Source organism: Nymphalis io, chromosome 21, assembly GCF_905147045.1.
Source record: "Nymphalis io chromosome 21, ilAglIoxx1.1, whole genome shotgun sequence".
NCBI lineage: Eukaryota > Metazoa > Arthropoda > Insecta > Lepidoptera > Nymphalidae > Nymphalis > Nymphalis io.
The window spans coordinates 3,639,174-3,666,590 of NC_065908.1; the positions used below are offsets into that span (position 1 = coordinate 3,639,174).

The 27,417-nt window shown below is 32.4% G+C and overlaps 4 protein-coding genes across 5 annotated transcripts in view; 2 read left to right on the top strand and 2 right to left on the bottom strand.

Moving 5' to 3' along the window:
• LOC126776726 (protein mini spindles) overlaps positions 1 to 2,215 on the top strand; it is a 230,730-nt gene extending 228,515 nt beyond the window's left edge. The window contains exon 38 of the transcript XR_007669977.1: positions 2,204 to 2,215. The gene's annotated coding sequence lies outside the window, so the exon portion shown is untranslated. The remainder of the gene's footprint in view (positions 1 to 2,203) is intronic.
• The window catches only part of LOC126776863 (torso-like protein), a 63,233-nt gene extending 40,285 nt beyond the window's left edge, over positions 1 to 22,948 (bottom strand). For both annotated transcript variants that reach the window (XM_050499704.1, XM_050499703.1), the window contains exon 1: positions 22,595 to 22,948. The gene's annotated coding sequence lies outside the window, so the exon portion shown is untranslated. The remainder of the gene's footprint in view (positions 1 to 22,594) is intronic.
• LOC126776827 (tetratricopeptide repeat protein 5-like) overlaps positions 1 to 27,417 on the top strand; it is a 233,039-nt gene that overhangs the window by 64,599 nt on the left and 141,023 nt on the right. The gene's annotated exons all lie outside the window — the stretch shown is intronic.
• LOC126776793 (uncharacterized) lies at positions 23,915 to 26,411 on the bottom strand. Its single transcript, XM_050499570.1, has 3 exons — positions 26,328 to 26,411; positions 25,891 to 25,931; positions 23,915 to 25,810 (listed from the first exon to the last, which is right to left on the bottom strand). Exons 1-3 carry the CDS (start codon positions 26,340 to 26,342, stop codon positions 24,031 to 24,033), a joined length of 1,836 nt encoding a protein of 611 aa, XP_050355527.1. The 5' UTR covers positions 26,343 to 26,411; the 3' UTR covers positions 23,915 to 24,030.

Consider the following 27,417-nt stretch of genomic DNA (forward strand, 5'->3'; position numbering starts at 1 on the left):
GGGCCACTAAAAAGTTATTGGGTTTTTCTGACAGAAAATTCTCAGTAGCAGCCCGGAGTCCGGAAGTTGGAAGTGTTTACACTACCGTGCCTCGGAAAGCACGTAACGCCGTTGGTCCTGCGCCTGAACTCTTTCCGGTCGTGTCGGATTGCCGTCCCATCGGATTATAAGAGTTAGGGAATTTAGAGTGCACCTGCGTTTTCTCACACACTTGTGCACTATAAAATCCCCTGCGTAGTTGACTAATCTCTCTCGAGATTGGCCGCCGTGGCCGAAATCGGTTTGGAGGACATTATTATTATAGTAAATAATGTTATATTTATAAAACATTTACTGTTCCGATCGCAATTAGCAGTACCTCGAAGATCCCAAATATATATGTATAAATTTGTATTAGGTATTGCATAAGGTTTAAATACAGGTACAAAACTAGATGACACTTATTTACTTACTATACGTTTAAAAACAGTTCTTTTACTGGTACCGATTCCAAAAAAATGCCTATTTAATTATATTGTTAGAACAATAATTTTATATAATGCTTATAAACTTATCTTCGACGTAAATAAAAAAAGGTTTCTAATTAAATTGCAAACGTGCTGTTGGAATTCCAAAAATCTGATCAATTGAAATAGCTTCAAGGATATGTATAAAGTTCTAAATGATATATGTTACTCGTTTTCTGTTAGTCATTAAAAAAAATTAAGGTAAAAGTATAAAAACAAAAACAAACAAAGCCTCTAAATGCCACTGCTCAGGCAGTGTAGAAAGATATCGCCTTTAGATATTTCAGATATATTTAAATAAAGCCGAGATGGCTAGTGGTTAGAACGCGTGAATCTTAACCCATGGTCGTGGGTTCAAGCCCGGGCAAGCACCACTGAATTTTCATGTGCTTAATTTGTGATTATAATTCATCTCGTGCTTGACGGTAAAGGAAAATATCGTGAGGAACCTGCATGTGTCTAATTTCATTGAAATTATGTCACATGTGTATTCTACCAACCCGCATTGGAGCAGTGTGGTGGAATAAGCTCTAAACCTTCTCCTCAAAAAGGGAGAGGAGGCCTTAGCAAAGCAGTGGGACATTAACACGCTGTTATATTTAAATACAAACTGTTATTAATGTCTATGGTTTTTCACGCGTTGCCGTTGAAGACGGTACTCATTTTATCCTAACTTTTTCTTGACTACTTATTTATATTCAGGAATAATAAAATTTATACGTATGTATATATTATGTTAAGCCAGAGTGTACTGACACCGTTAGAGCATCACGTATGTATGCGCAAGCGATCCTCGTTAAGACAGAGGTTACCGCTGGTTTTTTAATGGGTAATCCGATGTACGGGGGCGCACTCGGCGCCTTGGACACCGGCGAGTCCCATATACCTCCCCCCCACTGTTCCCGTGGGGCAAACGCGTAATGCGTTTTTCCAGTATTAAAAAAAAGGCAAACGCAGATTCGTCATAAATTATTAATCAACAGTGTTTTAATTTTTTTTTACTGATTCGATTTGATGAGAATTATAAAGATTATTATACTGAGGAATCTAGGATTTTATGTCTCTTGTGCCTGTAATTACACTGGCTTTTATAATTGCACAAAACCTCGTAATTACCTTCATATATTCAACCGCCAAACAGTACGCAGAAAGAACATATCTAAGTTCCCAAAGTTTGTGCCTTACTGATTAAGTCTTTGCATCAGTAAGAATGTACCTTAAAATGCTTATAAAACTCAGTATCAGAGTATGCAACTCGGTTACTGCATATGACAAACGTGAGCCTTTTGCGTCAGACGTATTCTACTAAAACGTTACATATCAAATACGTTTCACACTTTGACCTTTAAAACTTGACTATCATCGCATGTGCAAAGAGGTTACATTAATAAAGATTTTAATCTTTCGTGGGTAAATAAAATTTAATCTTCATTTTTAATTTTTACAAAATGTAATTTATTACATTTTATTTGTAAAGCAAAAAAAGAACAAAAGCTTACGAAACGTGTTAGATGGCGTTTTTATGATAGGTAATAGTTACGTCAGCTAAACAAGTAGACACTATTGTTTGCGAATAATTGAAAGTGTACATATGTACGAATATTTGGTAGTCTATTTCCATTTACCCAATAGTAATACCCTATATATATATATATAACATGATGTTTCGAAGTAAAAAAACTATTTTTTATTAAGAGATATTTTACTCCAATAAAATGTTATTTTACGTATTCATTAATAAGGTGAACATAAATATAGCATATATGTATACATAATTTACGAAGCATCCAATGATTTAATATTTTTTATAGCTAGGTACAATATAATTACACCTTTGCCTTTAAATATTGACAGAAGACAATTATTACTTATCAACTGCGTTTCATACGTGGGATCTACATATATGTGTAATATGTTTTTATTATTGATTGTTTATGGAAATTAATATGAAGTTGTTGCCCATCTATCCTAGTAGAAAATAAAGTAAATACTTTAAATGAGATCAGTTAAAATTATTACAATATCTATTTGACAATGAGAAATTTATCCTTAAAATAAACAGAAAAGCAAGTTGAGCATATAAAGCCTTGTCCTTCTTTGATGATTTAAGATGCATGTTTTTGCATGATAATGTGTATCCTATACGAATGAGGACAGTCGATGTTATGTAACAGTGCGCCTGCGCAATTTTGTCAATGTCACGATACTTTTGTAATCAGGCTCGTATTAAAAAAAATCTAATATTTAAAAAAAAATTAAATGCGTCTTAAAAGCCTCAGTTCTTCAGCCTTATATATACCTAAATCTACCTCAAGAAACACTATCTATCGATGGGCAAAAGCAGACCGAAAAAAAATCTCAGTAACTTTTTATATAAGATACAGACGCATAAGATTTCTTTATTGTATAATACTAGCAACCCATCCCAGCTTCGCCGCGGGTTGAGTAAGCGTCTACAAAAAACGTTTATATCGTAAAACATATAAATAATTTGTTTATCTGGCGTACGCCAGTAAAGCTTAATTAAAGCTGTGATTTTTTCCTACATTTTACTGGTGGTAGAGCTTTGTGCAAGCTCGTCTGGGTAGGTACCACCCACTCATCAGATATTCTACCGCAAAACAGCAGTACTTATTATTGTTGTGTTCCGGTTTGAAGGGTAAGTGAGCCAGTGTAATTACAGGCACAAGGGACATAAAATCTTAGTTCCCAAGGTTGGTGGCGCATTGGCTGTGTAAGCGATGGTTGACATTTCTTACAATGCCAATGTCTAAGGGCGTTTGGTGACCACTTACCATCAGGTGACCCATATGCTCGTCCGTCTTCCTATTTTATAAAAAAAAAATCTTCAACAATAACCATGATATTTCTTTTTTTTTTTTTTTATAGAATAGGAAGGCGGACGAGCATATGGGCCACCTGATGGTAAGTGGTCACCAACGCTCTTAGACATTGGCATTGTAAGAAATGTCAACCATCGCTTACATATCCAATGCGCCACCAACCTTGGGAACTAAGATTTTATGTCCCTTGTGCCTGTAATTACACTGGCTCACTCACCCTTCAAACCGGAACACAACAATATCAAGTATTGCTGTTTTGCGGTAGAATATCTGATGAGTGGGTGGTACCTACCCAGACGAGCTTGCACAAAGCTCTACCACCAGTAAATTTCGAATCACTTCAATCGAATCACTTCGTCGATTGGTGAATACCATATCAAAATCCGTATGGTATTTTTTTTTTAATTTATCGCGGTCAAATAAACACAGAGACAGAGGCGGCGGAGGCCTTTTTATAATATGTAATGATTTATATGCGTGTTATTATTAGTAAGGATACAGTCTGATCACTCGTTTTTATAATAATGAAGAATATCATTCATGTTGTTTATATTAGGTCTTAGATTTAAGTTCTAGCACCACCGATCTGGACTACAGCCACTGGGTCATTGAGACCTTTCGGGCCAAAAATAAAAAGACACGGCGAAAATAACTTGCCGGTAAGGATAGCCCGGGTTAAGGGAGCAACCCCGAGGCCCGTACCCAGACTGATTTTTTGGGCCAGTCAGGAGGAACCCTCTCTCTCTCTGGACTACAGGTCTGGCCTCTGAGTGAACTTGGATATAGCACTCAATCAACAAGTTTGCAATCTCAATCCTTTCGAAATCGCGCCTTTCTTCATTTTTACTAATTTGCTTGAGTATTTTTCTTTTAACCATTTCGTGTGATATGTCATTCAATATATTTACATATAATATTAAGTTTTTTCAATAAAATTGTTATACTCTTAAAAAATTAACATCTTTCTATCATAAATATGTTTATGTTTTAAAGACAACAGCTTTAAATTATTTAAATATATGCTAAAAGTATTTTAAATTTGAGTCACCTTCAAAATTATGACGCATCCTCAAATTTTTCCGTCCAGACCCAGGCATGGGTTTAACCAGAAGAAGTCGCATAAGTGATTTCGTTAACGCCTAACTGAAGGAGAAGAAATCGTATGAAACGATGCATGAGATATTTAAAATTAGAAACATACAATTTTATATTTTGTCGTCTAGTTCAAAATTTCTAAATGTGATACGAATGTAAAAACCGTTCTATTTCACTAAAACATTATCACGTAATTAAAATATTAAACCTTAATAAACAATACAGTAACAGCCTTTGAATGTCCCACTGCTAAGGCCTCCTCTCCCTTTTAAGGACAAGTTTTAGAGCTTATTCCACCACGTTGCTCCAATGCGGGTTGGTAGAATTCACATGTGACATAATTTCAAAGAAATTAGACACATGTAGGTTTCCTCACGATGTTTTTCTTCACCGTCAGGCACGAGATGAATTATAATCACAAATTAAGCACATGAAAATTCAGTGGTGCTTGCCCGGGTTTGAACCCAGGATCGTCGGTTAAGATTCACGCGTTCTAACCACTAGGCCATCTCGAATTGTAACCTTAATATATATAAAATTAATATAATATATATAACCTTAATATATATCATATTAATTAATATAAATTTGAAGTGTAACAATATATGTTTATTATAGAATATTTTATCTTCTTCTCTCATTATTGGTTTGACATTCGTAAGAAGAAACAGCATTGTTTAACTAAAAACTCGCTACACAACTTTAATAAGAAGCGATTAGTCATTATCGCGAAGCTAGTTAAATTTAAATAGTGTGTAAGTGTTATATTTGTGCGACCTTGTCATAATACGTACATATTTCTAAAATGCAAGTAAATTCTAGTCATAAAGTTTCCGAATTTAGAAGGTGATTAAGTAGTGCATTCTTGTATAATGTATTCTATTTATATAATGAACTATTTATAAATATCTGCGAATCTGCTATGAACGAATACCTAATATATAAATAAGCCCAACTAGCACAGACTAATAGAATGAGCTCCAACTTAGTAAGTAGCATTACTTAATAAGTAGGGGTCGTTCCCTTTATGGTCTGTTCCATTAATGTATCGTTAAAACGTATAAAGTCCTTAACAATTAATTATCATACAAAAACTCTTATAAGACGGTTTAATGATAAAAATTAAATTATATTAACAGACCAATATAAAAGTTGCACGTCTGACGAAAACGCGCCGTTTAAAACGTAGCAACATTTGTTGTGAACGAGACATTGACCGAGTTACATTACATAATATACCCGTAAGTATGTAGTAAAGGCGTCTGACTCCATTTCACAACTAGTCTGCCTTATCTATCATTTAAAAGATGACTAAAATCTGCATCATACGTATATATTCTACATCTAAGTGTGTATTATAACTAGGACAGAATATAAAGATAAAGGTTTGGATAAATCGGGTACGTTTTGCTAATTTAAAACTTTATTGTATGAAAACTTAATGAAGTAGGAGTTATCATCTATTACATATATAGCTGACAAACGTCTCCTCTCCTCTTAAGATGGCTTAGAGATTATATCACTAAGCCAGTTTGGATACGATTTTGCTTGCATCTTTCCTAGCGATGTTTTATTTACCGCAGAGTATATTATTATTAATACAAAACAAACACAAGAAAATTCAGTGGTGCTTGCCCGGGCTTGAACAGTTGACATAGCATTTCTTCTAATTTTGTGTAGATAATTTTGTAAAAATGTTAGAATTAAAGATTTCGATATATTGACCTATAAAACAATATGTTTTAATGTGTATTATTATTAGATAAAACTAAAGCAATGAAAAAAAAAAGTTAAACGTATTTAAAGGTATAAAAGAATGAGCAGATAATTATTAAAATGTATACAAAATATGTTAACAAAAACAAATCAATTATCTTTTTTAAACCATAATGAACAAAAAAGCCACTTTTATTTTCCAAGATTCCTTATATTAAATCCTTGAATTAATTTAAAAAAAAATTATTCAAATTAACATTCGATTAATTTTGTTTTTTATATAAATTGAATTTTAAATATTTCAACATAATATATTCTTAAGACTTCAGTGCATAGTTAACTGCACGAACGTACAATAAACATACATTGCTAGGAATAATTTAATACTATTATCTTACTGTGTACACACATATTTATATTTAAACAGTTATTTTTATATGAAACACTTATTGGCGCGTTAGAGTAAGAACTACACGTACGTCGTGACGATAAACGGCACAACGTTCTCTTATTTGTGCTGTCATATCTCGACACTGCTACTCCCTTGTGTGGTATATATTAGAATAATAGTAAGAAAGAAGAGGTTTGTTTTATTAGCGGAACTACATTTTTACTTCATTTTTATTTATTGGTATTCTTTAATTATAAATTCGTTCAAAAACCATCAGGTTCGATATTTTACATCTGCGCGCGTCACGTGACCACATTTTTAAATATATTCTAATGTGTTCGCGCTTTTGTCCAATCCTAATCGTTATACAATCGCTCGATAAAGGAAGCAAAACCGTGTTGCCGGTACAAAAATATGATTTACATTGCGTCAACCTTGAAGCTTACACTTGTCATCATTAGCACTTACTAAATAACCTTGTTGCGGTCAGAAGCAATTACATAACTTTATTTAAAATCATTTATTAAAGTGATCAATAGGCAACCCTTATAATACATAAATAATTACATTGTATATTATCTGTGGAATAAAATATTGCTATAACAATAAATTATACTATTAGCTATCGTCTCGTTAGCTTATTTAAGATAAGATTTTTAATTAATCCTAAAACTCTTGTCTATGAAGATGGTTAGATTAATTAATATAATCAAAATGTTATTTAAAATTTAATTCATTAAAAACCATTAAAAAATAGTAATGGCAATGAAATGAAGTTGCTTACTAGAATAAAGCAGATACCTATTAAAATTAAAATACATTTATTTTTATTGCACACAAAATAATAAGGTAACATACAGAGATAAATTTCTAAAAAAATTATAGCTTTAGTCTATGTTTTCACTTTTTTTTATTTAAAAATACGTACGAAATGTGGTAGATAGAGTGGTAAGCGTTTTTTTTATTTTAAACGTAAAAACAAAACCCGTGACTTCACCAGCGTGGAAATGATTTTATGACGAAAATCTTTCAAAATCTGCCATTTTAACGTACATAATACCTATTTGAATTGTTGGTATAAAATATTTAAATTATTATGTAGCAACGTTAGTCTAAAATAAAAAAAAACATGGTTGTTTTGGTAACTCGCAAATAGCTATATTGTATTATATCCAATAAAAAATAATTCTGTTGAAATAATTTGACGTAAAAGGTTATCCTCATCGTCTAGTAAATCCTTTTTGTTTTGAACTTTATAAATTTTTAATTGGAATATTTTTTTTTCTTAAGTACACGTAATAATATACGTCAAGCGTGATGGAATTAGCGATAGGTATCATAACACGGAATCAAAATAAAAAACAAGCGGTTTATGTTAGAACAAAATTACGCGAATCACCGAAAGCACTTAATTTTGACCTTTATACGTGATTTGAAGAACGGATGATGGTGATTTACGATTTTTTTTCTCTTGTTATGCTTAACTTTTTTGGTAGCGTCTAGAACAACGCTAACATTAAAAAAAACTAAATGGTAATTGATATATGTACATTTTTTTTAAGTCTAGGTAGGCGGACGTGCATATGGGTCACCTGATGGTAAGCGGTCGCCAACGTCCACAGACGTTGGCATTGTAAGAAATGTTGACCATCGCTTACATCGCCAATGCGCCACCAACCTTGGGAACTAAGATGTAATGTCCCTTGTGTCTGTACTTACACTGGCTCACTCACCCTTCTAACCTAACGTAACAACACTATTATATGATATGATATTGAGGATGATGGTAAGCAAATACGTTTACTGGTGGTAGGGCTTTGTGCAAGCTCGTCTGGGTAGGTACCACCCACTCATCAGATATTCTACCGCAAAACAGCAATACTTGATATTGCTGTGTTCCGGTTTGAAGGGTGAGTAAGCCAGTGTAATTACAGGCACAAGGGACATAAAATCTTAGTTCCCAAGGTCGGTGGCGCATTGGCTGTAAGCGATGGTTGACATTTCTTACAATGCCAATGTCTAAGGGTGTTTGGTGACCACTTACCATCCACATACCTTCCTATTCTATAAAAAAAAACGTTCAGCTGAGTTGAATGTTCAGATCGGTGTGATGTGCTGCGTGACGAAAATGGTTAGGATATGAAATATGAAGTTTGAAACTACCATAACAGAAAAGCCTATACGAAAATAAATAATCTTAGTATGGCTTATACTATATCTTACCGATCTACTAAATATTTTAATCAAACAAGTTCGAAAATTAATTCACGCAAATTGCCTAAATATCTAATAAGTATTTATTCTAAGACTTCATGTTAGCAGAGTAAATCTTACAGCAACTAATTATTTGTAAACACTATTAGATGCTAATGGATATGGCAATTAAGGAAGCTGAAAAAAATTACTAGCAAATTTACTCGGAATCGTAAGTTTTTGCTTATTTATAAAATAGGAAGGGAGACAAACGAACAGGCTACCTCATGGTCACAACAGCATCTTCTAACACTTCCAATGCTAACTATGTGAAATAAGGTTGTGTGTGTCTGTTCGACACACTAAAAAAGCCGAGATGGCCGAGTGGTTAGAATCTTAACTGACGATCGTGGGTTCAAACCAGGCAAGTACCACTGAATTTTCATGTACTTAATTTGTGATTATAATTCATCTCGTGCTTGACGGTGAAGGAAAATATCGTGAGGAAACCTGCATGTATCTAATTTCATTGAAATTATGTGTATTCTACGAACCCGCACTGGAGCAGCGTGGTGGAATAAGCTCCAAACTTCTCATCAAAAGGGAGAGGAGGCCTTAGCTCAGCAGTGGGACATTAACAGGCTTTTACTGTTACTGTGTCTGTTCGCATGAAACACAGCAATAAGAAATTGTTAAAATATAAGATGAGTGAGTGAGACAGATGGCGGTGGAATAAGTTGATACGATAAAGGTTTCTCGACATTCCGTTAATGATTACATTTTCTTGTATTTTCTATGTGTAACAAAGTATTTCGAATTAATATCGCAATACAAGAGGAACCGACTGGCGGACCAGGTGGACTGGCGACTAGAATGTGACAGCGGGAAATCGCTGATATTGAGCAACACCTATATTGAATACTGGATCTTTAAAGACGGTTAGCACGGAAAATGTCATTCAGCTCGTTAAAGTCCCACATTATTTTTAGCTATTCATTTTATAATGATACCACCGAGGTCACCTTTCGCTATCGGATGGATGGACAGACCAGATGTAGGTCTGTGTTATAGAGAGTGGAGCAAGGTTAAACGGCAGGTGCTGATTGGCTGATCGGATGTCGTAATAACAGATATTTGCAAAACCATTGGAGTACATTGTCATTCATTAATTCATTATAATTTAATTATACTCTACTTTGTAGACAATTTAACAATTATATTATATTATACCCAATTGGAAAATAACAATATTTTGAGAAATCGCCGTCTATTTCGCATGTATCAAAGAAAATCTTTTGTCTCGTACCGTCTACACAAATGTTATGTATATCTATTTCTATTGGGTTGTGTCTGGAAGAACCTAATTAGCCATTAGCCGTATTACAAAACTAAGAATTGTTAGTGTTAATTTTTTCAACCGAAAGTTCATGTAATATATATATATATTACTATTGTAAATAGATCAATTTTAAAAACTACTACTCCGATTTAAAAACATATTTTTATGTCAGATATCGCGTTTAATGGTAGTAGGCTACATCACTACTCGATACGACCTTTGCCGGAGCAGTAACCATAAACATCAGTCAATTTAACACACTATAGGTAAAAACTCATCTTGTTTGTTTCATTTTTTTAAATAGTTTTCTTTTGTCATAAAATGTGAAGAATAAGTATGTAATAAGTACGAAATAGTTCTTTTTCAAAATTCAACAATAACATTGTTAGAACCATGTCATAGCGACATTAGACTTCTTTAAAAATACTATGAAATGTTTACGCAAATATAGTTATTAAGACCTTAGAAAAAGGCAGATATTGTAAACCAGACATTCTAAAGTAACTACCGTCAAAAGTTCTGAATACGGTAAAACTTGATGCAAGGTTCAACTGATTTGTATTCAAGATGTGATGACATAAAATATATGTATATATAGGACATCTTGAAGTCTATGTGGTACTACATAAGGACTATATTTGGTTAGCGGCTCCTTGTAAACACGTGTCAAACATATTCAGAAACCCTGCAATAACCTTTATTTTAAGTATTCAAATATTCAATACCAAGAAACTGGTGTTCCGTTAACACTTTAATTATTTTGTCGAAAAATAAATACGAAACATTTGCTTTATTTTCTAAACGTTCTAGAAATTAATTAAAATTTTAAAAAAATATTGAAATGAAACCGAGACTGTTCTAAGAAACATCATTTAAAAAAATTACTCATAAAAGAAATGTTCATCATCATTCATTCATATAGTTTTGATTAAGCTCGTTGGTCTAGTGATTAGATATAAGACCACAGATTCGGAGGTCCTAGGTTCAAATCCCAGGTCGGGCTAATAAAAAGTTATCGGGTTTTTCTCTCAACAATTCTCAATAGCAGCCCAGAGTCTGCCAGTCTGTCAAAGTTGGTAGTGTGTACACTCCCGTGCCTCCTGCATGTAAAGTAATTCTTCCTTCGCCTGAACTCTTTCCGGTCGCATCGGATTGCCGTCCCATCGGATTATGAGAGTTAGGGAATAGAGACTGCACCACACATACTTGTGCACTATAATATGTCCTGCGCAGTTGTCTGATCTCTCTTAAGATTGGCCGCCGTGGGCGAAATCGGTCTGGAGTTATCTTACGATTGAACAAATGTTAAGTAAATTATCTAACAAAACTAATTATAATATAAGTATAGTACATACAAGGACAAGAAGAGTAAAGACCAATAAACAACTTCGACATTGAATTGTCGCGGTATCATCATGAATAATCTATGTATCACTGTGGAATATCACGGTGGGATTCGCGACAAAAATGGCGTCTCGATGTCGGCGAAGTATTTATCGGAACTTTGGAAGTCAAATTAACGTGGTTATGAGTATTTAAGTGGAATATTGTTCTACTATAATTAAACATAGATTATTCAAGGACTTATTAAAGATTTAATTACAGCAGAGCTATTATCTAATTAATAAATAAAGTCGAGATGGCCCAGTGGTAAGAACGCGTGAATCTTAACCGATGAACGTGGGTTCAAACCCGGGCAAGCACCTCTGAATTTTCATGTGCTTAATTTCTGTTTATAATTCATCTCGTGCTTTTCGGTGAAGGAAAACATCGTGAGGCAACCTGCATGTGTCTGATTTCATTGAAATTCTGCCACTTGTGTATTCTACCAACCCGCATTGGAGCAGCGTGGTGGAATAAGCTCCATAAGCATAATATATTAAAATAAAATATTAAGTGCCGTTCGCTATCATTTTTTAAATATGATAAACGAGTATCAGAATGCAATTAATAACGTCGATGCACGTTTTTAAGATGATCATCAGATCATTGTTTCGAAACGGTTTGACCTTTACTGCAGATCAATATGAAAGACGGCCGCCATATTAGCTAGTATACTTCTTATTTTTATATATGTGTGTGAATGTTTGTAACGTAAAATAATACCTCGTTTAAATAAATTTAGTTCAACACCTTTGAAACATACTGATATGCTGACAGATGAGATAATCGTTTCATTTTTATTAAAGGAATCCTAAAAACTCAAAAGCTATTAACATAGTATGCTGATCCATAATACTGTCCTTAGAAAACTTATATTAACTATCCTAGCTACTATTATAAATGCGAAAATGAGTTGTTTACGTTCGGTTTCGCTTTTACTTCTTAACTTCTCAACCGATCATCATATAGAAAAAGTCCTAGGGTGCCTTACAATTCGAAATGTTTAATTGACAAGCGAATGAAGCCGCGTGTGGAGACTAGTGTTATATTATATACAATAAAATGAGCCATAACAAAAAAACTTCCACAGATAATGAAAATCATTGAATGCGGTCATGACGCAAGATTCTTAATCATTTAATTGGCTCAATCATTCTTTTATCGTTCTTCGATACATTTGGTCTACTTAAGAAATTTTTGTCTATTATCTGCTAGCGTAATAATGATAATGTCCTCCTGGCTGATTAAAGCCACGGCGGCTATTAACAAGAGATGACTGACCAAACGCAGGACAGTACCCACGTGTGCAAAAACACACGCACGACACAACCAGAAAGAGTTTCCAAACACATTAATTTCTTAAATATAACACTGGCAGTTTCCGGACTTCGGGCAAGTTGAAAGGACTTTGGGAATTTTGGCCTTATAAGCTATCTAATTAGGGTGTGGTGTTAAACGCGAGGAAATATGAATACGTGCAATACAACTTGATCAGCGAAGATAGACGAGGAGAGGCTGTGAGAAGTTCGCGTATGTAAAACAATAAAAAACAAAGATAATCGACTATTTACGTAATTTTTACCGCGCAATATGGTTATCCGCATTGCTAGTCTAATATACCGACGTCATTTCCCGATGTTATGTAGATTAAAAAGTAATTAGGTTCAAAGTAATTGATGAGTTTATTGAATCAAGATGGCAACAACAATATGAGTTTGAACTGAAGATTGAGGGTGCAAATCCAGCCAAGTACTATTGTCGTTACAATTTATGTTGTACACACAATGTAGCAGTGTGGAGGAAAGCGGTAAGCTAGTGGACTGTTCTTTTACCGTTTTACTTTCGTATTAATGAAGAAGGATAGCTTTAGTTTAGGTAGTCAAAGGCGTAACAATCACATAATAAAATGTTCGTATCCAAGCATAATATTTACGCTGTAAAAAGCCGGCGCCACTTTAAGAAGTCATCAAACAAATGAGTTTAGGAAGTGTGCAGTCCATATGAGCGTCAATTCCCGAACTCAATCCAGCGTTCAATTGACCCCGAACGGTCAGGTCTGTCGTAAATTGCTGCTTCCCGTCCGTCTGTTCGGCTGTACCACAAAGCCATATTGGTAGTTGATCCTTTAACCCACATATATTCGTCGGTCACCAACTATGTTGAGAGGATTACGTCGCTTTATGGATTTGGTAAATTGTTGGGTAAGACTCACCACTATACACTTATAATAAAGAGTACCACGAATTGGTTTAAGTTCAGCATTTCGTTAAGGTTTAATGGGATATTTAGTATTACAAAAATAAATACAGTACAACATAAAATACATTTTTATAGAGGACGATATTATAGATATCCTAATATTACAAATACGAAAGTTTGTTTTATTTGTTAATTTGCTTCATACGCTTTTACGTCTTAACTACTCAACTTGTCTTCATGAAATTTTGCATACACGTTGTCAGGATTATAGAAAAGGACATAAGGTACTTGACACCTATCAGCCACGCGCGCTAACCCGCGAACGAAGCTAGTTTTCTATACATGTATGTATTCTACGTAGTTCTATGATACATTTCAAACTGTATAAGACTCTTCTCTACCTTTAAAATAAATCCTTTACATACTTTGTAATGCTAAAACCCTATCTGATACATTTTTTGGACCTTTTTGAGGTTGTAAATAAAGTTGAAATTCGTAAATATACTATAGATGCTCATTACTTTTTCTATACAATATATGAAACTAACTGCCCGTTTCGTCATCGTATGGGTGACTTAAGTTTTTTTTTTATTTAGGTTCAAGTTAAACTTCACTCAAATACATAACAAAAATAAAATCAAAATCGACTTAGGCGTTACTGAGTACAGTGATATACACACGTACAAAATAATTATACTATATGTATATAAATATTTTACAACAAAAGTATTACAAAACTTTTATATTTGTTTTATAAAATTTTTAAATCTTTTGTATATCCTCAGCCTAATTCTGCAAAACGGACACACGTGGATATGAAGAAACGTTGTCTTAATGCAAAAAACCTGTTTGAGATGCGCAAGCGCTTGAGAAATTTAACCTTACCTTTTTCACCTTGGAATGCGATTTTGCACGGTATCTTCGGGTCAGTTAAATACAATATTATTGAGATAAATTGAAATAGCCCTAACTTTATCTGGTTGATTAAACATGTGAGATTACTCCTGAATGTCATTTGGAACCTTTTATCATATTCAGAATATATAACACAGATATATGTGGCATATGCGGTGTGACTTTTATTTGTCACATGCAGGTTTTCTCGCGATGTTTATCTGTCTATCTGTCCCGGGCAGACTTTGAACTCGCTACCTCTGGTTTAGATTTATGAATTCTAATCTCGGCTCTTATAATGTAATCTATGTATTATAAGTAAATATATATATCATGTATATATTTAGTGATTACTGCGTTTTACTTGCAAATTGTTAGAAGAGGACGTACGGACGATTAATTTAAATTTATTTTCACTATCAATGACTAATTGACATTATATGAACGTGACCTAATTACAATTTTATACATAGATTTAAAAAGATAAAAGATTCGTTTTAAATTTGTCAATTTGTCAAGCTTTCATTGTGTGATATTTATTTGTATAGATTTAATTTAACTTTTAATGTTTTACTGTAAGTCATTTCAGAAAAGTCGGATAGTCGACGTGATAACGCTCGTATTCTCCACGACGATAAAAGAAGTCTTCCAAAAGCATGTCGATCATTCCTCGACACATAACCTAAGAACTTACTTGGTGGTAAGGTTTTGTGCATGCCCTGTGTAGTATCACCCACTCATCAGCTATTCTGCCGCCAAACAGCAATACTTATTATAGTTATATTCATGTTCGACGTGTAATTACAGGCACTAGGGACCTAACATCATAGTTCCTAAGGTTGGTGGCGCATTGGAGATGTATGAAATGTAATATTTCTTACAGTAATCATGTTTATGGACACAGTTACTATATACCATCCATTGCCCCCAATGAAATAAAAAAAAACTTTCAAAAAATACGAGTACATTACTTTTTTTCTTTCAATTTATTATAGTATATAATATAAAGAATATTGTATATATATAACTAATAAAAATACATAACTAAAGTAAAGTATAATATATAACTAAAGGATTTAATGTAATGTGGAGAATAGAATGATTGATGATCGTCCTTAATTCAATGAAGGCAATTGAAATAAATGACATTAGCTCTACAAGTGTTACAATAACAAAGAAATCATAAAACTGTTTTGTTACAATGGTAATTTGGCCTATATATTAAAATATATATTATTAATGTTATTATATGTATATTTATTATTAATTTAATATATTTATTTTATTCAAATAATCATATCTCCATAGATGTTGTCTGTGCTTTCGGTGTATGTTTTCTATAATTTGGATGTATTTTTTAGCACTTAAATGTTTGTATATCCAGGCAATATTACATACATTAATTATTATTAATGACATTTTAAAACTTTGATTGGTGTCAAAACTTTTAAAATTTTGCTGACAGTACCTATGTCTTCTTATATAAGAAATTAAAAAGATTTTAAATAAATTAATTAAGCTTACTTTGCAGTTATTTTTATCTTAGCAGTCTGTGAAAAATATTTTAACCCGTTTTTTTTTCTATCAGAAGGATGAGTGAAATCAAATTGCACTGGATTCGATATATGGCCAACATTGTAAATATTATCAACAAGAGTATATACAATGTATATATAATAATGTCCTCCAGACCGATTTCGGCCACGGCGGCCAATCTCAAGAGGGCTCTATCAGCCAAATTCGCAGGAGATATTATAATGCACAAGTGTGTGCGCAAACACAAGTGCACTCTTTATGTATATATACAAACTTTTACCCTTAGACCTAATTTGTAATGATTACTGTATGTCATGTTGATAACCCTAAATAAATAAATAAGAGTTTTTAGTATGTTATTAAATATTTATTAAGCCTTATTCTAAATTAGTTGAAATTAATAAAAAATGAATAATAACGACTATTCTTCAAAAAAATGTATAATACATTGAATCAAGATTGGGACCTCCTAATGATTATAAGGTCATAATTTTGATATTCGTAAAACTTACGCAACTAACGCAAAAACAAGATTAAGATGATACACTTATATGATTTGCTTATATTATGTATTATATACAGTAGCATTTATTAATTACACAAAGGGATCCCTTGATACCCATATCGCCAGTTTATATAGAAAGTAATGTGGTAGAAATATGGACCGTAGAGAAATTTATTAACATAGGCACTTGACGTGTTGGTAGAAATACTATAGAAATAAAAACATAAAAAAATATATATAATTTAAGAATTAATAACGACGATGTTGCTTTTAAAAAATGTATATTAACTTCTAACAATTTAGGGTTATTCCATTCTTTTAATTCAGTATAAATGGCGTGTTTCGAAATTCACAATTTGAAACATCAACTTTTTTTTATCTGATGTAAAAAACTACGCTGACGCAAAATTCTTCAAAGTTCAAACATATGTTTGTGAATCCATTTAGCATGTCTAAAGTGTTTCCGATATTATCATTTATTGGTGTGATTTAAGATAGCACAAAGGTCAAAAATATTCTTCCTAAATGGTTTTTATATTTAATCTTTAACTTTTGAAAATAATCTTGGTTATAAATATCAATATATAAATATTTATTTAATAGTTTTATCTTAATATATAAAATTGATTATGATGATGTCCTCCTGACCGAATTCGGACACAGCAGCCAATTTCAAGAGAGATTAGGCAACTGCGCAGGGCATATTATAGGGCACAGTGTGTTCTCAAACACAAGGTGCACTCACCATTCTTTTGCTTTCATAATCCGATAGGACGCCAATCCGACAAGTCCGGAAAGAGTTCAGGCACAGGACTAACGGGTTTACGTGCCTTTCGAGGCAGCGTACACACTACCAACTTCCAGTCCGGGGTGCTAATGAGATTCTTCGACAGGAAAACCTATATAAAATAACTTTTTAATTTTCCGACCTGGCATTTGAACCTAAGACATCGGGAGACCAACGAGGCACGCAATATAATAACATAATCATGGCCGCTATCATACACACATTAATTTAATTATATTATATACGATGTATTTTATTAAAGAAAATAAGTTACCATGGAGTTTCATGTCGGATCTCTGTATAATCACCATTCAGAACCACCTATTATTTGTTTTGGGTTATTTTTTAATACTGTTATGAGGTGTACAATAAAAATTTAAATTAATTAATGTTTAATAATAACAAAATGATGCCTTAACACTTATTACCTCAGCTAGCTTAGGTACTTACAATCTGTATATTTATAATTATAAACTCTTATACGAAGTTTCCAAAAATATAATACACAAATTAATAATAAACAACTTGGTGACCCAAGAACTGACGCTTAGTTAGCTCAAAGGCTGAGTCTAGTGGTGCAGAGAGGCAATAGTGTCAGCGTCTTGGGTACAATGCCACTAGACAAACTTTTAGACGCCGTGTTTTTGCTATAAATTTGTAATGTGTAATTTGTTTTTTTTTTTTTTTAATTTTATATATTATAAAATGACTGTACATAGTTTTGTTAAGTTAAATATATGTAATTAATAATAATAAAATATTAATAACTATATTGGTTGTCGATTTGACATTATATCTCAAGGATGTCGAAAACCAGTTGATATGATAAATACCGACCGGTAAGTCACGGAAAAGGAGCTGGAAGAAATTTAAATAAAACCACCAATGAATTATAAACACAAATTAAGCACATGAAAATTCAGTGGTGCTTGCTCGGGTTTGAACCCACGATCATCGGTTAAGATGCACGCGTTCTAACCACTAGGCCATCTCGGCTTAATGAATAAGTTTACTTTTTTTTAATTAAACTTTATTTATTATATTTTTATATTTAAGCTTATTAGTTATTTTTAAATAAAATATTCCCAATCTCGAAATTAATATTTATAAAAGAACGATATAGAAATATATGCAAAAATATTGTGCAATAAATAATGGACTAAGTATATATTTTAGTAATTAAAATAAAAGCCTTGGTGTTTATATGTCTGCATAGATAATGAGGTAAGTGTCAAGGTAAGTGTCAGGTACTTAGTAACGTAAAGAAACAATCAGACACATGCATAGTTCAAATAAATTAAAGCAATATATACTTTATTTAATTATGATTTTAGAAGCTGTTTTGAATTGTCATTTTACAGGATTGTATTAAACTAGTTACCGAACGCGCTTTGCCCGAGGAGTCAAGTGCTTGATTGAAGTCAATGTTCGTCCTTGGGGTTCAAGCTTACTGACTCAAATTTTATCAAATTCGGTTCAATTGTTTAGCCGTGAAAGGGACAGAGACAGACAGATTTACTTTCGCATTCATAATATTAGTAAAGATGTAAAGCTACCACTGATTCGGAATGTAGATTCTACGAACGAACTATAAGAAACGGCAAGAAATAGTAGTTCCTCATTTTCAACATTTAAATACAAGGTATGTCGATTTAATACAATTAAAATACATATGTTTACAACTCAACAACTAACTGCTCGCTTTTTTATCATCTATACAAATCTTGTGATGAGTAACGTGCCTTATTTATTAATGTTTTTAAACAAACGTGCAAAGGCAAAAATGACTTATAAACGTTATTTTATACATTATCTGAATTAAACTAAGAGTTACTTGTCCGGTTTTGAAGCTTTGAACTTCAGTTAGGATTTACGTGTTCTAGCAACAGGGCATCTTGAGCAATATTCTAAAAATATAAACTATAATATACCCATAACAATTTTACTATTTTGTCATAACTAAGCTACCAAATAACAAGTACAGAAATCAATGCTCTTACAAGAACAATTGCATCATTGCAACAAAAAAAAAAAACATTTTGTTGCCATATGTTTTAAATAGTAGCGTCTGAGTTTCGAGCCTTTTTTTATAATATGACGGCCCGCTGGCAAAATCTGATGGCAAGTGACAAACATTTTTCATATCACCAATGTGCAACCAAACTTGAGAAATAAGATGTTATTATGTCCCTTGTGCTTAAGTCTATAAGCCAAGTGGCTACAACGCTTGTAATAAAACTGGCTCGCTTACCCTTGTACCGGAATACAGTAATTCAGAGTATTGACAATGGGCGGTACAATAATTGGTAAGTGGGTGAAACTCACCCAGACAGGCTGCACAAAGAACAAATATCGGATGATACATACGATAAACGCTGCCGATATAACGCGTCCGCGGCCCTTATATTGACATATAAGTACCTAGTCTAAGATTGACTATAAGTTAGTAGGTTACGTAAGAACGGCTGGACAATACCGACGCGCTTCAATGAATCCGTTTGGTGGCGAAAAAATCACGCGGTCAATATTAAGTTATGACGTAGTTAGCCTTAGCTTATCTGGGTTAGTTTATCGTTTAATAAATGATGTTTTTATTTCGTATAAATGTATTGCGTTAGTCTCCTTGACATTATATACCTATCATAGTATCTTATAGGAAGTATTTCGGTTTTAAAAGACATCGCAAGGCCTAAAACAATAATATAGGTATTCTTATTTTGTAAATACGAATTAATTATATTTGAGCTTGAGCATTATACATTAAATTTTATTAATTTGCTTTCTATATTTTATGCTGGGCCCACACCACATGAAAGCCTCTGGGTAGGTTATGGGATTATTACCCACTCATTACAGTGACATAACATCTTAGTTCCCGAGGTTGGTGGCGCATTGGCCATTTACTTACTTACTACAGGTGGCCCATTGCTTTAATATATGTATTTTAAATGACGTACAAAGCGTTAGGTTATATATCAGGTATTGCTCGTTTTTGACACATCAAAGCGTTATTTAATCACACACTTAAGTGTTTATATACTAAAATTTGTTATAATAAAATCTTATGTCAAGGTCGAATTATGTTGACCGGCCCGAACGACGTCATCCACCATCTTGTTTTTTTTAATGTTTTATATATAACAATTGACACTTACCAAAAAATACAGATGAAAAACTTCGATTTTCATATTAAAAATAACGTGTGATTTATCACCATTTAACTTAATAACTTATGTTATAATCAAGGTTATAATTCAATATCTATATTATCAAGCCAAGATGGCCCCGTGGGTAGAACACGCGAATCTTAACCTAAGGTTGCGGATTCAAACCCGGGCAAGCACCACTGTCCTTTCAAGTGGTTAACTTATATTTATAATATATCTCATGCTCGGCGCTGAAGGACAACATCGTGATGAAGCCTGCATGCGTCGGTTGCACATCTACCACATCTGTATACCATCCTACATTAATGCAGCGTGCTGGAATAAGCTCCTAACCTGCTCCTCAAAATGAAGAAGAGGCCTTAGCCTAGCAGTGGAACATATACATGTTATTTATATTTTAAAGCTAGATTGGACAAGAAATTACCAGACCAATTTTAAAAATTATTTATATATTGGTATTAAAATTGTGATCCACTCAATTATTTATTATAACAATAAATTTTAAACAATGGTAAACAAGTTATCAGAGTAATGTGGACAAATGAGAACTTCCATTTATTTATAGCAGTTTAAGACTTTATTTTTACACATCCAGTTTATGTTTAAGGAAGGGAGAGCACCTGGCAAGTAAAGCCACCTGATGGTATCTATGCAGCCAATAACTTATTATATACATATATACTTCGGCGTAAAAATAGTAAAGTCAACGGCTGGGCTAAGCTGGGATACACATATGACAGAATTTCATATACAGGTTTCCTCACGATGTTTTCTTTCATCGTCAAACACGAGATGTATTATAAATGTAATCGTAGAAATAATAAATAACACATAATATATACATATATACAATCATATCAAAGTTTCTTTGAAAATAAAGCATCGAACTTGTTTATTTTTTTAAATAAATTGTTTAAGAGACGCAATATTCATCTAAAGAGAATTTATCATCTTCGAAAGTATAAAAAAATCGTGAGTAAATCGCTCATTTAGCTTTGTTGTCATTTATTGTTAAGAGTTGTTTGATCTTAGATCAGTTGAAACTTTCATTTTATTTGTATACTAGTTAAATAAGTTAGTATTTTTAAACTCTTTAATTGTTTTTATATAACAAATTATTTATATGTTTTTAATCTATTAAGTATCTATTAAACTTATTTTTTTTTAATCTGAGACGAGAAGCCGGAGTGGAAAACGGATTTTAATCGAAGGTCGCGGGTTCAAATTAGGACATCTGAGTTTTCACATGTTTAATATAAACGCCGCGAGGAAACCTGCGTGCGTTAAATGAAATTCTACCAGTTAAATATCCACCAACCGGTATTGAAGCAGGGTTATAGATTACGCTCCAAACATGAGGAGGCATTTACCCCAGTTGTGTGATTTACGGGCCGTCACTGAAATCTGTATATTTTATGTTTTTATTTTAATTTTTGTTAATGTAACGTTTTAACCACAAATTAAGGTTTTAAACGTAATTTTCTAGAGATTATATAAATATAATTTGAGTAAGTGATATTTACCAAATATATATATAATAGTATTTTATTTGCTCATGTAAGCATTAAGTGGCTCACAAACATTTTACGTCAAACATTGTATGTTTTTATCATTAATTATATCTCTTAAACACAGATCGAACGGACCGAGTGTTCAAGGCTGTTGTGGCGAAAAATATTGCAAAACAAACCAATTTTATAATTACTAGTTACACTGGTACCTGGTTTCAAATGTATATTAGTCATAATTCCATCAAAAAAAAAGTATGGTATTAACATTCGTAACTTAAATATAATTGTATACATTTTTTTAAATTAGCGAATTAATGTATTAGAAATCAAAGTATCTTAAAACATGCCTAAAAAGCACATGAAAATCCGTCTAAATAATAAATACATCTATTTTACTTGCAATGATGGCAAATATATTGTCATTCAAATTATTCTCAAGGGTTACACGATATAAATAGACAAATATCAACAGACCAACTTAACAGCAACTTAGCTTAAGTTATTTTAAGTAAGAAAAACATTTGCTTACCAGTAGTGCAATCCCATCAATTTTCAAAGTTCTATTAATACGGAAATTTGGTCAATAAACTCTAACAACATCCTTTCATAGCTACACGTTTTGTTGATGTTCCATTCACAAACAACAGGACAACGTAAATACCGCGAAATCACAGCAAATAAGCAAATTAACGTTATTTAACAAAACATAATTGTAAAACTGACGCGCAAGGCACCACAGACTAACTGGGTTTTATTTCAAAGTTGTTTCATTCTTGTCACAGAAATCCAAGTATCTTTTGTTTTTTAAAAACGACAGTTTCGATAATGATATTTTTAGCGCGAAGGAGCGACACTCCTACTGCAATTCGATTCGGTCACTGACTGCCAGTTGCAACTGACTGAGCTCGAGACTTGTTTGACTTGATTTTTTTGGAATGATTGAACTGTAGAATGTATATGAATGAGTGATAATACACTATCTGGCTTAATACTCGTTTATTTATTTTTTAAATAAATAAACTTTTAAATAGTTAACATTAACACAGTTAAAAATTATCTGTCTAAAATGTATCCTTATTTTTACAAAACTTAGATAACCGCCATCTATATATTTATTAACACGAGACTGTAAGAGTGTCATCTGTTCTTTATTCTTGTAACTTTTAGAAAAACTCAACAAGTACAAAATTTTATCAGTAGATGGCGTACATTCTTTGGCAATATAGAACACATTTTGATGTAGTACATCCAACACTTAATAGATGGCGCAAAATGGTGTATTATTTTTTCGACGGCTTACGATCTTAATTCTTTAAAAAATAACGGTCCTTACTATTAATTATACCTATATATAATGAATTGTTCCACTGACAATGTGAAATATTTTTTTTCATGGTGGTTTTACTTATCCATCCTTCATGAAAATTATGTCGAATACAAATGACATAGGTATAATAAGTGTAAGTATCCATTTATTAATATAGTTGCATGGCTCAGCCTTTAAATAAATATAATTAAAGTTTCAAATTCGTACGGCACAGTCCTGCAATTATAGATCCTATTCGTAAACGTTGTAAAAAGGCTCAAAAACCCTAAGGTTTTTCTATGCAACTGAGATAATCTTAACTAAGTTTTTCTTTATTTTCGGAAAATAATGTTTTATTTTTATTTATAATTAAACCACTGGCAATTATTTTCCACAGAAATATTGTTTAGTACAGTAGCTAGACTTCTTTTTGGGTTGCGGAAAACCTTGGGACAAATATGTTGAACAGGCAAATTTCGGTTAGGTATATAATTATTTAATGGTAAAATCTTTGCTACAACTCTAACCTAAGCTGTTGGATCAAACTGAGATAAATGACTTTTTGAAATTGCTAAAACTTTTATTATTATTAAAACTCGCAATAAAAGTATAACATAAAAGATATTATATTTATAGATATAGTTTTAAATCTTATTTAATCAATCGTAATCCTGTCCAGATCTACCCTTGTTCTGAACCATGGCGCCACTGCTTATTGCCGGATGTCCTCCAATAATCCTTATGCCCGGTGAATCGTCATCGTCTTCAATTTTCTTATTTTCTAAATCCTCAGGAAAATCAATGTTCTCTGAAGATAGCTTGTCTTCGGGATTCATGCCAGTTTTGCTCTTTGGGTCCTTCATAATGAGTGTATGAAGAAGGTTTTGGCCTATTGGTCTTAAGTTTAGTGATGTACCATCTGACGGAAGGCCTTTTCCTAATAATACTTTTAGTTTGTCTGTTTCGTAGGCTTTGATTTTGTTTTTGTTACATTGAATTCCCTTACAATTTTTTTCATTACCACGCAATCCGGAATTACAAATTTTTTTAGTTTCATATAGTATTTGATTGAAAGTCTTTCCCAGCGGTACTATACCCAAAATTTTTGGTGGATTCTTTAGAGTTACAAGAATTGCTTCAAAATATGGTAATTTGTGAGGTATGACACATTTTTGCGCAGCTAATAATTTATGGTATTCAGCAGGATCCCCTAATAAAATTGGACGAAGTTGTACGTTAGTTAAATCTAAAAAATTACCATTGGAATCAACTAAGTGGCCAGTTTTGTTTACGATTATTCCATTTTTATGCAATACATTCAAAATTAATGTTCTTAATTCGTTTTTATCTATCGCTTGAGATTTTGAATATCTTTTTTGTAGTATTAATGCGATTTGTTTCTGAAACCACTCTTCAAATTTTTTTCCAGGTAACGTCTTCTGCTGATTAGTGTATTCCATGTAGGGAGTGAAAAATGCATTTTTTTGAGGGCGCAATTGAAAATTATCTGCATTACTTACATCAGGCTCAAATTGTTGAATTACATCAGAGGATGGAACAAAAATAATATTATCAGAAAAGGGAGTCTCGTGAACTTGTTGGTGTTGCTCGAAAGGTTGTTGAAGATTCGGGTCAGGTGTAAATACATTTGGTACTTTCAAAACATAGCCATTATCACTTCCGGGTATAGATGTGTCAGGCATCAGAATTCCGCCTTCATTAAGTTGATTTTTTATATTCGGCATATTTTCGGGTGTATATTTAAATGGAAGAACTCTTGGCGGCTTATACGCTATAAAATTCCCATTTCCTGGTATACCATTTACAGTTGGATAATAGTGATAGTTTGGTAGATATTCATTTATATTTGGTATTTCTGGTGGATGTCCAGAATTAATTTCGTTTTCACTCGTATCAGGTGAATCAAGGGTGTCAGGTATTGGTGGAAATGTATTTTCAACTCCGGGATAATATAAAAAATGATCGTTGTAATTTGGTAATTTTTTTTCGACATTTAAATTAAGATTCTTGCCTGGTATGATCAGCTGTGGTCTACGTTTCCCTGGCAAGTACTGCTCATTATTTGAAGGGTTGTTTTCAGGGATAGTCATATCTGCATAAATATAAAAGAAATCAGTAACTTTTTGCGTATCAATTATATCTAATCCATCTTTCTCGTCAAGTGTGAGATCCGGTAAGAGAATCTGTTTTTCTCTGTTCGGTATGTATATTGTAATTTTGTTATTTTTATTTTTATACAAGTAAACAACCAGTCTAACTTGTTCACCGTCAAGTGAAAAATGTTCTGAAACACGTATCCCTAGAGGATTTATTGGTAAACAAAAACATTCCTCTGTACTGGATGCACTTCGTTCCTCTTGATTATCATAATCAACTCTTTGGTCTTCCGTTGGGTCAAAATCAATTGATTTTGATTCTCTGAAAAATACATTTTACATAATATATTAAAAATATTGACAGCATGTAAATAATATTAAATATATATATTAATATATTACCTCGTGCATTCTGATAAAATCGTCACACATAGTAGCAAGACCTGAAAAATTAATATATTATAACAAAAAATAATTATAATATACAGAATATCTATCTTATATCTTAATTTTTTATGTTATAGATAGGCGGACGGGCAAATGGTCCAACTGATGTCAGGTGACCACTGCCCATAGACAGTGGCGATGTAAGAAATATTAACCATTCCTTAGGCTAGCTAGGCTGCGCAATGGTGACACATTGCGCAACCAACCTTGGGAACGAAGATGATTTGTGCATTTAGTTGCACTGGCTTATTCTTCCTTCAAACCGGAACGCAACAATACTAAGTTTTCCTGTTTAGCGGAATATCTGATGAGTGGGCTTGCACAAAGTTCTACTAGCTAGAAGGTGTCAATCAAATGTACTAAGAAAATAAAAAGCAAGAAATGGTACCTACCTTAAATAATTTCATGTTTTAAAGTCTATATCTCTTCCAAGCAACACTATGAACCCGAATGCTGTCTAATCAATCTTTGCATATATTTATAGTAATGGCAAAATTGCAATTAGTCAACAAAAACAATTAACTGAGTCAAATTAAATTATTAAGCGTCTAACAAATATAATTAAATTATAGCGCTAACTTGTGAAGCAAAGTTTTAATTACCAGAGCATATTAATGTTAATTAAAAAATATAGATTTAATAAAGACCTACTGTTACTAATGATACTTTTTTTTTATAGAAGGAAGGTGGACGAGCATATGCGCCACCAACCATACTAATATATAAATAATACTAATGCATGAATACAATGGAAATAAAAAATACAATGTAAATAAATAAAAAATATTATTTAAAAAAAATATTTGTAAAAATATAAGGAACTATATAGCTTGGGTAGCTAGTTTTTAATCCGGACCTTGTACGGGTAATATAAGAAATAATTGCGAATCGAAGTACGCGATCGCAGCGCCACCTAGCGCTGACTTAAAAAATATACTTTTATGAAATACCCTAAATCATCTTCTTGAAACGAGTGAACTGTTTGTTTGTTATTAAATGACTGTATGAGTTTTTTCAACATTATTTACTTTAAAATACTATTTTAGTCTATTTAATCTAAGAAATAAGGCTCCTTTGTCAGTGATATTTTATAACAGATAATACACGTGGCTATCCTGTCTTACATTCTGGGATAAAAAATAGCTTGTGTCTACTGTATGACCTAAAAACTATTTTAATTTAATAATTAGGAAGCCAGCGTCATATATATTAAGAAAAACATGTTCTTATTGCTTATATAAAAACAGTGTTACAAAATAGATACTAATTATAGGCTAACGTTAAGTTAGCCTATAATTCAAATAAAAAATCTCTAAATGATGAAAAAAAAAACAAATTTTTTTTTAACTTGAATAAGGAAATATATAAAATATATAATTTAATAATCTATCTGAAAGTTAAAACTTGTCGATGAATTTTGGTTTTAGTGTGAACGAAAAATTTCCGAATACTAACGTTTGTAGTATAAGTAGAGATTATTGA